At 36.8% G+C, this 13,576-nt stretch overlaps 1 protein-coding gene across 1 annotated transcript; it reads left to right on the plus strand.

Annotated features, from left to right (window-relative positions):
• On the plus strand, positions 628 to 8,749 carry LOC109227173 (transcription factor VIP1-like). The gene is made up of 4 exons (XM_019392229.1): positions 628 to 1,531; positions 2,519 to 2,651; positions 5,849 to 5,933; positions 8,276 to 8,749. The coding sequence occupies exons 1-4, from the start codon at positions 1,005 to 1,007 to the stop codon at positions 8,515 to 8,517; spliced, it is 987 nt and encodes a 328-aa protein (XP_019247774.1). The 5' UTR covers positions 628 to 1,004; the 3' UTR covers positions 8,518 to 8,749.

Genomic DNA, 13,576 nt, shown 5'->3' on the forward strand with positions numbered 1-13,576 from the left:
GAAAGGATTTTATTGATTAGTGTTTACCCTTAAAATGAGTAATAATTGAATTTATATGCGATTTAAACGATATGTGATTTAATTTAACACGAATGATCTAAGAACAGTAAATAATTGAATTAAAGGAAAACAAAACAATCAAACCAAATGCAATGGATGATTAAATCTAGCTTTATGATGGATGTTGAAATTGGTTACGATCCAGCCCTCAGAACGAGCTCGGTTGCAGCTCAATAAACAAACAGCTGAAGAACACCTTAAACAATAGCTAGAGAACAAAAATTAACTTTATTGCTTTGGTATGCGTGCCAACAGTGGTCCTCAAATAAAATAAAAAAAGTTCTCCCTTTTATATAGTAGGGGAATTTCATTCCTGGTACAAGTCTTAGTAAGGTAAAAAAATATTTTTCTTCCAGTAAACATTGATACGCAGTTGATATCAGGAGAGATTTGCGCCATAATATCCAGTTAAGGGCGGATATTTTGGCCCCTTATTTATCTTGTTTAATCGCCTTTCCCTTAGTCTCGGTTCTTCATTTTGCTCAAGCTCAATGCTTGGCCATGTCTAGTCCCGGGCGCACCATTCGTCCTCCCCGAACTGTGATCTGTGGAAGCCCTCGGCTATCTCGATTTTACCCGCGCACAAATACACAATTAGCATCATTTGGTGGTAGAAAAGGGATTAAACAAAGGTAGCTTGTTACTTTGACAAACAAATTTCTCTCGTAATCAAATTTATTTTTTTATGACCGATAGAACTCAAAGAATTAAAAAAGTAAAAATTAAAAGTATACCTGTCCTTTGGACAAGTCTACCCCTTATTTTGTGGAAGCTTGTCGCTGACTTGCTGTAAGCTCTCTACTACTAGTCTTTCAGCCCGCCAGCAAAATACCCATGTTACTCTTCTTCGTTGCTTCTACTGCCAATTCCTGGGTCCCACCCCTACATTTTTCTTCTTCTTCTCCTCCGCCTCCAAATCAATAGTAGTTCAGAAGCTTAAAAGAATGGACCCGAAGTTCGCCGGAAAGCCCATTCAGGCCCAATTCCTTTCAGGTCAAAATGACCTTGACCAGATGCAGGATACTCCGACCCGTGGGTCACGTCATCGCCGGGCCCAATCCGAAACCTTTTTCCGGTTTCCAAACTTCGACGATGACATCCTCTTAGACGACGTCGTTCCTGACTTCAACCTCGATGTTCAGGCGCCGTCCCTCATGCAGCAGCAGCAGCCTGCAAATTCGGCTGATTCTTCGTCAGCTGGGCCGGCGTTATCAGCTGGGCCTTCCGATAATAACCCTAAGCCGCTGTCCCACTACCGTAGTCTCTCTGTGGATGCTGATTTTTTCGATGGACTGGACTTTGGTGCTGCGGCGGCGGAGAATAAGATGATGGGTGGTGGCCCGCGTCATAGGCATAGCAATTCCATGGATGGGTCTTTTGACTTTGAGTCTGAATCGCTTTCTGTGAAGAAGGCTATGGCTCCTGACAAGCTTGCTGAGCTGTCCCTGATTGATCCCAAGAGAGCCAAAAGGTTTCATCTTTTTTACTGCAGTGTTAGAATTTTAGGTTGCAAGTTAATTTTTTTTGGTTTAGCCTTGAATTTGGAATCATTTGGGTTTAACTTTGTCTTCTTTCCAGAAGTGATTGAGCAAAAATGTCTTCTGAAACCTTTGATTGGGTTAAATTCGTTATGAAATGGTTTATGGTGAGAAAATGGAGAAAAGTAGATGGTAGTTGCAGTTCTTGGTTTTTAAGTATTTGCTGTTTCTTTGGAGTGCCAAATAGCGTTATTTCAGTTGTCGATAAAGTCTTTAACTTGCTATGTTGGATTCATGAAGTGGATGGTAGTTGCAGTTCTTGGGATTTGGCTTTCTTTCTCATCTGCATATTAGAAGGAAAAATAAAAACAAACAAACTAGTTGATTGCAGTCTAAATAGTAGCTCCTAACAGAGAAGTCAGGCTACTGTGTTGAGGAAGAGATGCTATTGCAACTTTTATGGTGATACAGCTTGATATAGAGCCAAATAGAAGGAAGCTATAATGTTCTAAGCTGCTGAATGTTAGAGAGTGAAGAGTAAACTGGGAATCATTGATAAAGTAGAAGCCATGGGCGAAGCCACCTTTAGCAAAGAGTGGTCAACTGACCACCCTTCGCCGAAAAATTACGAAAAATTCCACTGTGTATATAAGTAAAATATTGATTTTAGATATATAAAACCTATATTGAACACCCTTTGTCGGAATTTTTTTTTCTACTTCTTTCAAGTTTGAACACCCTTGAAAATATTTCTGGCTTCGCCACTGGTAGAAGCATTTAGGTCAACTTTTGAATTTGAAAGTTTTCTTACAGAAGGCCATAATTGCATTGTTTCTTTTCTAGATCTTGTGGCACCATTTACTTTTTGGTCTTCTCTTTTCTTTTCCCAAAATAATATGCTTTTGTCGGATAAGAACTCTCCAATCAAGCTGCAAGTTTTAGCTTTTTAATGGAGTTATTCTTTTCATGCAATTTTACAGGATTTTAGCCAACAGACAATCTGCTGCACGTTCTAAGGAGCGGAAAACTCGTTATACTGGTGAGCTAGAGAGGAAAGTGCAAACTCTGCAGACTGAAGCCACCACTCTATCTGCACAGATCACAGTTCTTCAGGTCTGAATTTTTTTCAGAAATATACATGTGACATTCATCTACTTTATGAAATTATGTTGTCTAAAGTAATCTTACATGTTGAATAACCTCGTGTTTAGCAATATACCTTTAATACAATGTATGTATCCATCAAAGTCACAACATCACCAAGGGCTCTCAGCTTTATTTGATGTCTAAACTAAGTGACGTTGGCTCAATTCACCTGATGCCCTTGATCTTGATTGTGTATGTTAGTAATTGCATACTCTTACATGGTTTCTTTTTCTGCTTTCATCGAGTTTGTATATTTAAGAAAAAGTCATTTTCACCTCAAACTACTGGTCGAACAATTGGTCGATCAAATTACTACCCAGAGGAACATTTCGAAACGAAAATACAGAGTTAGTTGGCTAAGACGAAATATCCTAACATCGACTAACCCATTTAGTGAAGAACTCTAAAATTTGCATATAGCCTCTGCAATCAAATAAAGAATTAACTGATAAAGAAGTATGATCAATGATAATGACCTAATTTTCTTTTGTGGAGTAAGTCATTGTACAGAACTTATTGAATAAGTAACTCTCTTCCAATAATTCGTGAATGTGGAAAAGATTGAGACTTTTGGTTCTGGAGAATTGGGCTTTTTTTGTAAGTGATAAATGGGCTTGTTGTATGACTTGGAAACCAAGATTGGGGCTTCTTTAACCCCAGTTATGACAGAAAAGTTGCCATATTTCTGGAGAGTTTGCATATATTCTTTCAAGTTTCAAGCATCTTTTCTGCTGGTCGACTCTTCTATACAATTTGCACCCAATGAAAATGATATGGCCAACATTTTTAGTTTGCTTGTTAGCTCTTCTGTTGTGTTCTAATTTTAAGAACTGGTATGTGTAATGAATGCAATCCTGTGCTGTTCATTTATTTGGAAATTTGTACTGTTTCATTTGGGTCTAGAATTTACCAGTGTTATTAAAAGCGAGCGCTTCTGCGCTTTAAGCGAGGCGAGGCGCAACCCTTGCGCTTTTCTGCCCTAAAGCGAGGCATGGGTTAAAAGTGAACGCTTCAGGCCTAGAAGCGAGAAGCGAGAAGTGAGGCGAGTGAGAAAAGCTCGCTTAAGCGAGGTCGACGACTGCCTAAGGTTTTATTTTAAAATTTTGCGAATACATTCTTACTTCTCTTCCAAAACATCTACTTCAAGTGGACTGTTGCATGCCTTGCGACATCTCTTCCTCTTCTCTTGACTGTTGCGACTTCTTTCAAGGTAAGTTTTCTCTTCTCTTCTTCTCTTTCTTTTCTTCTCTTCTTCTCTTTCTTCTCTTCTCTTCCTCTTCATCTTTTCTCTGCTTTACCTGCTTCCTCTCGATACCTCTTCTCTTTTCTCTTCTTCTCTTTTTTCTCTTCTTCTTTTCTATTTTTTCGGTTATTCGACTTGCAGCAGTTATTTTCTATGTTTTGCTCTTCTTTTTTCTCTGTTCTGTTTTTTTTCTCTTCTCAAACGTGATGACACTTCAAGAGTTTGGAGATCTTGTCGAAGAATAGGATGTTGCTCCCTTTGTGATTTGCTTTTGCATTTGCTTAATATGCTATGACTTATGAGGATTATTGACTATCTAGTTCTGGTGTATCTATTATTTACTTCTTAATTTAAGAATTGAAAGATTTGCTTAATATGTTATTTTTATTGAGTTCTTGGTCATTTATCTATGCCTGTTTAATATTTTTTATTTTTGTAGTAAATTGCGCTTCACCTGAAAAAAGCGCACGCTTCGCTTCACTTCCGCTTCTCGCTCTCCAAAACACTGGAATATACTATTGCTGTATCATCTTTGTATTCACTTTATAAGATATCCAAGTAGTTATTTATCAATTGCTTCTATCATATATTGGCCTCAACCCAAATTCAGATGTTGTGAAAGAAGCTGCGGAACAAGCTTTGTTTGTCATGCCATTCAAGTTTTAGTGTCGCTCCAATCTTTTGCTGTTCAAATATCTACTTATGCCTAGGTCATTACACTTTGAAAGTTTGTAGGGTGCTGGTGCAAACAGTTCCTCTACCTTTTCATTTTCACTCACTAGTCTGTCCTGCAATCAGGTGTTTCTAAGTGGAAGCACCTCTCGATGATGCTAAAAAGTGAACTTTTCTTGTCTAGAATAGTCTTCATAAGTTAAGTATTCCACAGTATAATCTTGGTCTAGCATTTCTCCAATATCAGAGGAAGAATTCATTGTGGCCGCTAGTACCAACAATCTGGTGGAACCTAAGTTAATACTCGGCAGTTGTACCATCGCACTTGTTAACAATGCATCAATATGCTACTCTATTACTCTTACTGTTTTCTTCTTTTGATGTCTGAATGATTTGTATTTATTTTACTTTAACTGCATCATGAGTATCTAGTTTGTACTAGTAAAGCTTCCATTTTGACCTGTTTTTTTAATTTTATTACTATTAGGGGGAGGGGAGGGGAAAGGGGAGGGTAATTTTACATAGGCGGGATTCGATCTCTCACCAAATGGTAAAGGATGAGGGGCTCACACCGTGTGAGCTACTGTCCAACCTCAATTTTGACCTATTTATTGGCCATAATGGCTTAATGGTGCTTTTCAACCCTTTGCTCTTATTTTCTTTTTTGGGACTAACATAGAATAATAGCCCGTTTGGCCAAGCTGCAAAAATCAGCTTATTTTGAGAAGTGCTTTTTTTCAAAAGTACTTCTGGTGAGAAGCAGTTTGTGTTTGGCTAATTAGTTTGAAAAGCACTTCTGAGCAGCAATTAGTGTTTGGCCAAGCTTTAAAAAACTGCTTCTAAGTGTATTTTTCTCAAAAGTGCTTCTCAAAAAAGTGCTTTTGGAGAGAAGCTACTTTTTTCTGCTTCTCCAAAACTGCTTCTGCTTCTCCTCAAAAGCACTTTTTTTCCTTCCAAAAGCTTGGCAAACACCTCAATTTTTTGCCAAAAGCACTTTTGGCCAAAAAGAAGCTTGGGCAAACGGGCTATAAGATACTTCCACATGATGCATACTGTGTGCCCACAAAGGCTATTGTCAATATTTGTTTTTATAAATGTGTATTGGCTGGCATTGTAAATATATTGCTGGATGTAACATTCTCAAGAGATCACACATTGTTGCTAAAACCAACAGAGGGTCATTTCCACAAAGTAAAACATGTAAAACTTTTAAACCGTCTTTTCACGCTATTTTTGTTTGTTGATGCAGAGAGACACTTCTGGAATAGCTGCTGAAAACAAAGAACTCAAATTTCGGTTGCAAGCTTTGGAACAACAAGCACATCTTAGAGATGGTATGCCTTTACTATAATTTGATACTATAAATTTTCAAGCTTACAGTCTGGTCTCAAAGAAAATTGTGCACGGAAGAGCATTAAAGTTAATATAACAAAGAAAAAGAGCAGGAGTATGGGGTCTACGAATAAACAAAATTCTGTAAAAATCCTCCAATAACAGAGCATCTTGAGAAACATTCTGATTATGTTTTCTGCAATCACATTTAAAGAGAAACATGGGTTTCACTGTACCAGCTAATGAGATTGGTAAAACACAATGCTGTTCTTCACAAATGTATACTACTGTCACTTTTGTGCTCTGCTATCCATCTCTTCTCCTTTCTCTTTTTGTCTTATGTGTTTCACTTCCACCTCAGACCGACATCTCTGATACTCAGAGTCTCCATCATCCCCCACCCCCCCATATATCTTCCTCCTCTTTCACGCACCTAGACAACCCTTTATACCCATGTCAGAGGAGACATCTTTTTTCAAATACCTGTTTTATAATTATATATGGCGGAACTACAATTGCTCTCTTCCCATATTCAATCTTCGGCTGGGTTTGAATGTAGGTTTAAATTTTCAGCTCTTTATATTGAGTTAGCTCTATCTTCAGAATTTTTTGTTTGAGTTTGGAGTATATTACTATATTCAACTCTTTGTTTTGATGTAGTTCTGGAAAAATCATTATTCTTTGCCTAAACAGGTCTTCTAAAAGAACCAGAAAAGTCTAACCAGAAAACAGGATTTGTTTCTCTCACACACACACACACACAGAGAAAACAGAACTGAACTGGAAAGTCTAGATAAACTGAAGCAAAATCTTTCTGATTGAGTCAATTATTGTCCAGATAAATTTTTAAGCTCAATGTCAAAGGCATCCTCTAGGATAAAGATTCTCTTTAAGAGGAATATTTGGCAAAATTATAGTTGAATATGTTATAGCTGTTAGGACCGAAAAAAGTCAGGTGTCATGCGGAAGATAGCAAGCAAACCTTGAGCGACGATAAATCAGACAACAAAAGAGAAATCTACCAAAAGAGACACAAACATTTAACGTGGTTCGGTCAACTGACCTACGTCCACGGCGGAGATGAGCAATCCACATAATAAAAGAGAGTACAAAATATCGAGAGAACAACCTCACGAAGAGGCAAACACAAGTGACACACTAACACTTGTCCCGTAATGTTCTCCCCCTAAACACGACTCTCAAACCCCATACGGCTACATTGTGGATGCTACTGAATGAGAAGGAAGGATTCTCAATTTATAGAAGTCCAAACATTTTCCTACAAGAAAAAGGACTAGCCAAATATTGGAGATTTATAATTTCCTTTTACAATAAGGAAAACCCGATTAAGGTAATTATATTGCCTTTTTCCTTCAAGAGATAGGAAAACCAAATATGGTAAGAAAATTATGGCAAATACCTAACAATTCTCCCCAGTCCATTAGGTTTCTTGAACAAAACGTCTTATCGACTTCTTCCTTTTTCACTTTGTCGACTACAGTCTACTTAATATTCCGTAGTGTCCACTTCGTTATTAACGTTTCCATTTTCTAGTCCAGTCGTGGAGTCGAGGACTTCACAGGGGACAAAAAATCACGATTATCGTCAAATATGTTGCAGCTAGAACTGAACACACCAAGATGAACCTGTCTTGAACCTCGCTCTGATACCACTTGTTAGGACCGAAAAAAGTCAGGTGTCATGCGGAAGATAGCAAGCAAACCTTGAGCGACGATAAATCAGACAACAAAAGAGAAATCTACCAAAAGAGACACAAACATTTAACGTGGTTCGGTCAACTGACCTACGTCCACGGCGGAGATGAGCAATCCACTATAATAAAAGAGAGTACAAAATATCGAGAGAACAACCTCACGAAGAGGCAAACACAAGTGACACACTAACACTTGTCCCGTAAAGTTCTCCCCCTAAACACGACTCTCAAACCCCATACGGCTACATTGTGGATGCTACTGAATGAGAAGGAAGGATTCTCAATTTATAGAAGTCCAAACCTTTTCCTACAAGAAAAAGGACTAGCCAAATATTGGAGATTTATAATTTCCTTTTACAATAAGGAAAACCCAGTTAAGGTAATTATATTGCCCTTTTCCTTCAAGAGATAGGAAAACCAAATATGGTAAGAAAATTATGGCAAACACCTAACAATAGCATCATTGGCTTGCAAAGCTTTATGATCTTCCTTTTTTCACTTTTGTGGACTCATCTACTTTAATATTCGTTAGTGCCATTGTTTATTTCTCCATTTTCTTGTCCGAGCTTGCTTAGTACATTGATATGATACTAGAACTATAGGACTGAAATGTACGTGAATAACTTTCAGCTCTAAATGAAACTTTGAGGGAAGAAGTGCAGCGGCTTAAGATTGAAGCAGGCCAAATTCCAGCTGCGAATGGAAATAGAGGAACGCGTTTTCATTTACCTCCCCAACCACAGTCCTTTGTTCAATGTGGTAACCACCATCCACAACACCAGCAGCAGCACATTCCGCGTTCGACTGCAAGTAACCAAACTGTCCCTGGGCAGTCTCAATCTAGCTTCTTCAACTTCAACAACAGGGCTTGAAAGTCTCAAAGGTGAACTGGTCTGGTTAGTAATTTATCAAAGTAGATGACCTTGTAAATATTGATATGTAGAATGTGTGTAGATTGTCAAAAGGTTATTGATCGAGTGTTGTTCAGCTCAATAGCTTGTAACTTACCAAGTTTTTAACAATATGATTACAGATTCTTTGATGTGGGATGCCTGATCTCGAGTTTATTTTTATTAAATTATAGAATATGAAACATTTCATCGATGATTTTATGTGGATTATAATATGTTCGAAAGGTTCATTTTTAGGACAAATAAAGTTTAGTTCGACACATATATCACTGTTTCTTCATAAAATACCTTCAAAAGAATCTGACGAGCAAGAAAAGTAATTAAAAAAAATGCTAAAGGTAAAGTAATTGTATTTTTCACTTTTTATGTTCATCGCTATTTTAATTATTGTTTGTCTCAACATATGGATGTAAGTAATTTAAGATAATGCACAGTGGAGGTAACTTCGTGCCCCGCAGGATTGTGAGCAAAAGCAGTTGAACTTTTACCGTTTATAGTGTTTGAAAATGTTTAGGAGACAGTGCGAGACGTGCTTATCCATTTCTGATTTCTGATATTAATATTAAGGCTTTTGATCCTTGGAGATAAAGTAAGGGTATAATTGGAATATTGTGTGGTAAAAACTGGAACCGCCCCGCGGTAATTATCTGATAGTACATAGGTAACCGCCCTCCTTTTCTCTCACAAACTGTCTACATAAGGAAAACTAGCCATTTTCTTCGAACTTTTTTGGTCAATCTTCTTCTTCCTAGGAACAAATAGAGATATGGAACACCATGCTAGCACTAGTTCCAATTCCTATCAATCTCTTGCTTTTTCAAGTAACTTTCTTCTTGATCATCGTCAACCTCAAATAGAAGACGAAAACCCATCAACATTACCCATGTTTGACTCTACTACAAATGTCCCTTCAGACCATAATTTGCACACAAGTGTAAGTTACCAACCCCACAATAATCCCAAAAGGAAAAGAAGTAGATTCCTCAGGATTGGTAATTCATTCCCAATTACAAAGTCATCTTCTTCTTCTGGAGTTATTAAGCCTAAATGTACCAAAAAACCTCCAGACCCAAGTGCACCAAAAATTACTCGGCCTTGTACTGAGTGTGGCAAGAAATTTTTGTCATTGAAAGCCCTTTTTGGTCACATGCGTTGTCATCCTGAACGCCAATGGCGCGGCATTAACCCTCCTCCTAATTTCAGGCGACACAACGATGACTCTTCTACTTCTGCTCCAGAATTTAGCCCTAGACAAAATAAAGTTTCTTCACAAACCCCCAAATCACTTTCCCATATGATTATGACAGACAAGGACCACGACATCGCTTCGTGCTTGTTACTATTAGCCAATGGTGGATCAAAACCTGATGATAACGACGAACCTGAGAATGTTGTGAGGGACAGGATTATAGTGGATGCATCAGCAGAGCCTTCAGCTTCGTCTTCAGGAGTAGGTGAAGCCAAGTGTTGTCGATTCGAGTGTTCAAGTTGTAAGAAGGTGTTTGGATCACACCAGGCTTTAGGTGGACACAGGGCTAGTCACAAAAATGTTAAAGGTTGTTTTGCATCAACTTCAGGTTCAGGACTAACACAAGCTCCTCTTATTCTAAACCCTAATGCACATGATCATATTACTACTAATTTGGATCTTAACTTCCCTCCTCCTGTCACATTAATCTCAGGTGAAGATCAATATGATTCTTCGTCTTCCTATTCTTCTACTTATTCAGGCTCCGCATTGGACTTAAGGTTGAGGCTATAAGGGCTTCAACTTTATTACATAAGTAGTCCTATATAGTAACTGACATATTACTATAATAGAAGCTTTTAATGGTAGTCCTACTCTAGTTTGAAGATTGACAAATTCATGGCTCCAAATTTGGAGACAAATGAATTTACAGTTGTGATGTACACTAATGTTCAATGCACATTTGTGGTTACCAATGCAATGATATAATAATACTAGTAACTTCTTATGTGTACAGTAGTAAGTTCAATTCTATTTCCTGGTGTTGTTCAGCTGTTGTGCATTTGTATACAAGTATTCTCCTGAAACCTTCAAATTATATGTACGGTTGCGTATGAGCTTAACTTTTTGTATACTGAGATGTAAACCTTTTTTATACAACCAGGTTAAATTTGCAGGTAATTAAATAAATGGAATTAATAACCTCGAATTCAACTGAGACTGTTAGATTAGTTGGAGAAAGAGGAAATCTATAATGGTGAATTGATCCTAATTTAAAAAGTTTAGAATTAAAAAACGAGTGAGCATATGTAGAAGAGAGTTTTAGAAAAAGAATAAGAAGGCGCAGAGCAGAAGCAATGGGACATGAAATGGTCAAATGTTGTTGAATGAGTCAACCTCATAAAAACAGTTCGTACGTAAGTCGTTGGTACTTGACTTTCATTTTATCCGTTTAGAGGTCAGTTTGCAATCCTACCACATGTCCTCATTAATGACCATCTGTTATTTGTTGCCCAAGTAAACAATATTAATAGCCTGTCTCGTCAAGCTTCTAGCTTATTTTGAGAAGTGTTTTTCTAAATGAAAAGTACTTTTGGTGAGAAGCAGTTTGTATTTGGCTAATTAATCTGAAAGTCACTTTTGAGCAGTAATTAGTGTTTTGTCAAGCTTTTAAAAACTGCTTCTAAGTGTATTTTTCTCAAAAGTATTTCTTAGAAACGTGCTTTTGGAGAGAAGCTACTTTTTTTGCTTCTAAAAAACTGCTTGTGGTTCTCCTCAAAATCACTTTTTTCCCTTCTAAAAGCTTGGTCAAACACCTCAATTTTTGGGGAAAAAAAATGAACACTTTTGGCCCAAAAAAAAAGGTTTGACCAAACAAGCTATAACTATGAATTGAAAATGATAGGCTTAACATATGAGTTAAGGAGTTATCACCTCAATCTTGTATCTTGAATGTTTTTTTGAAACAACTTTATTTCCAAGAAAAAGATATGTACAAGCGAATTGGAAAACCCCTGAGCTGAACAAACCTCAGCTTTAAAACCCAAGAGACTCAAGAAAACAAAAAGACCTAATTACACCATTCCTATGGATAAAATTCATCTTGTATTTTGCTATCTTAGTCTCAATTTTCTAATTATCTTATACTGTTGTTATTTGATATCAAATGAAAGAGTTTCTTTAGTTGAGAGTTTATTGGAAACAACCTCTCTGTCCGCCAGAGTAAGGGTAAGACTGCGTACATCTCACCCTCCTCAAACTCCACTTGTAAAAATACACTGAATCGTTGTTGTTGTCGTTGTCAACTGTCCCTCTAGAGTCTTGCACCAGCCACCAGTAGCCCCGATGATGAACCTCTTGTATCTTCAACGCTTTAATTTGCCTTGAATAGTAACGAACATGATTAAAGAAATGATAATTAGAATTTAAAGAATAAATTCCCAAAAAGAAAAAGAAAAAAAAAAGCAAAACTTATTCCTTTTCAAGAAAAATGAGAACTAAGTTGGCTGGTACCTTATATCATACGAGTAAAAGGTTTTATTCGTACCGAACATTTCTCTCTTCTCCTTCCTCCTAAACCAAAAAAAAAAAAAAAAAAAGAAAAAACTTTATTTCTTCATCATTGAAAACCCTACACATAAATTTAAGGAGATGAATTAGATATATAGAATAAGGAAAAATATGATTGTTCTATTAAGCTGTTAAACTCTGAAATCAAGCGTATACATGGTTTTGTCGGATCATTAACCCATGTATCAATGCACGAGATTTGCGGGGCATTTTCATATATACTCATTTTTGTGTCACCATTGAAGTTATACCCGCATTGCACAAATTTTTGCCCCGTTCGAATCTGAAATAGTTCAATCTCTTCAATGCAACTTCAGAAATTCAAATATTAAGTAGTTTAATCTATTGAATACATCTTCAGATTTCAAATCTTAAGTTGTGAAGCATAAACTTGTTTTTCGAATTTCAACAATCCAATACACGATTTAATGCCCAAATCCTAAATGAGCTCAAAGTTGAAACATAACTTTCAAATACTTAAACAATTCACAAATCTTAATCATCAAATTGTAAAAACAACAACAAATTTAACAAGCCCATTTTGCAACTAAGAAGGAGAAGAAACTCTAAGCACAAAGAAGAAGAAAATACAGTAAAACATAAGAAAAAGTGTATGTATCTGAAGTTATCCAAAATTTGAATATCAGTTAAACTTTTAGTAAAAGGTGAATACAAATTTAATGGGTGGCGCAAAATAGTTAGTATACTGTATTCGTAAAATAATTCTGGAGAAAATAAAATAACATATAAACAGAAATATAAACGAAACAAAAATTAATCTGAGCCCACCGAATTCACAGTGTTTCCTTAAGGAATTTAACCCCCTCCTAGTACCCAAGGTTGTGGATTATTTCCTCCCAGGATAGAACAAATTACACACTGGTGTAGTGGTACTTCAAACCACAGTGTTTCAGTGAACACAAAGTTCGGTAGCAAATCACACTTGCTGTTGCTTTCTTTGAAGTAAAAACAATGCAGAAGGAAGGAGGATAACTTAGAAAATCGTATGAAAAATGTGGAGAGAATGGACTGGTATTTATAGCCACTGTTGAGCTCAAACTGAAGAGGTGCAACTCTTCAGAATGACTGTTTATGTAAAAAAGCCATAACATAAATGACTAATTTATGCAACAATAAACCGGGAATTGAAGAGGGAGGTCAATTTTCAGTTACAAAATCGAAAAACTGAAAACGGATAACGGAAATAAATGTTGAATATTTCCGTTGGATTTAATATTAATATTCCGTTGGATTTTTGTTAATATTTGCTATTAACAAATAAATTTGGTCCAAAAAACTAATCAATCAATCATTTGACCAAATCCAAATCCGAAGCCGAAGCCGAGCCGAGTCGAGCGACGATAACGACGCGAGGCTTGCCTTCTTCTTAACTCTTTAAGAGCTAGAAGAAGTGCAATTGTATATATACCCATCAAAAACCTTTTCCTCTTCCAATATGGGACAATGTCCCATTGTCGGGGG

The sequence above is a fragment of the Nicotiana attenuata genome, chromosome 6 (genome assembly GCF_001879085.1).
Source record: "Nicotiana attenuata strain UT chromosome 6, NIATTr2, whole genome shotgun sequence".
NCBI classification, from domain to species: Eukaryota; Viridiplantae; Streptophyta; class Magnoliopsida; order Solanales; family Solanaceae; genus Nicotiana; species Nicotiana attenuata.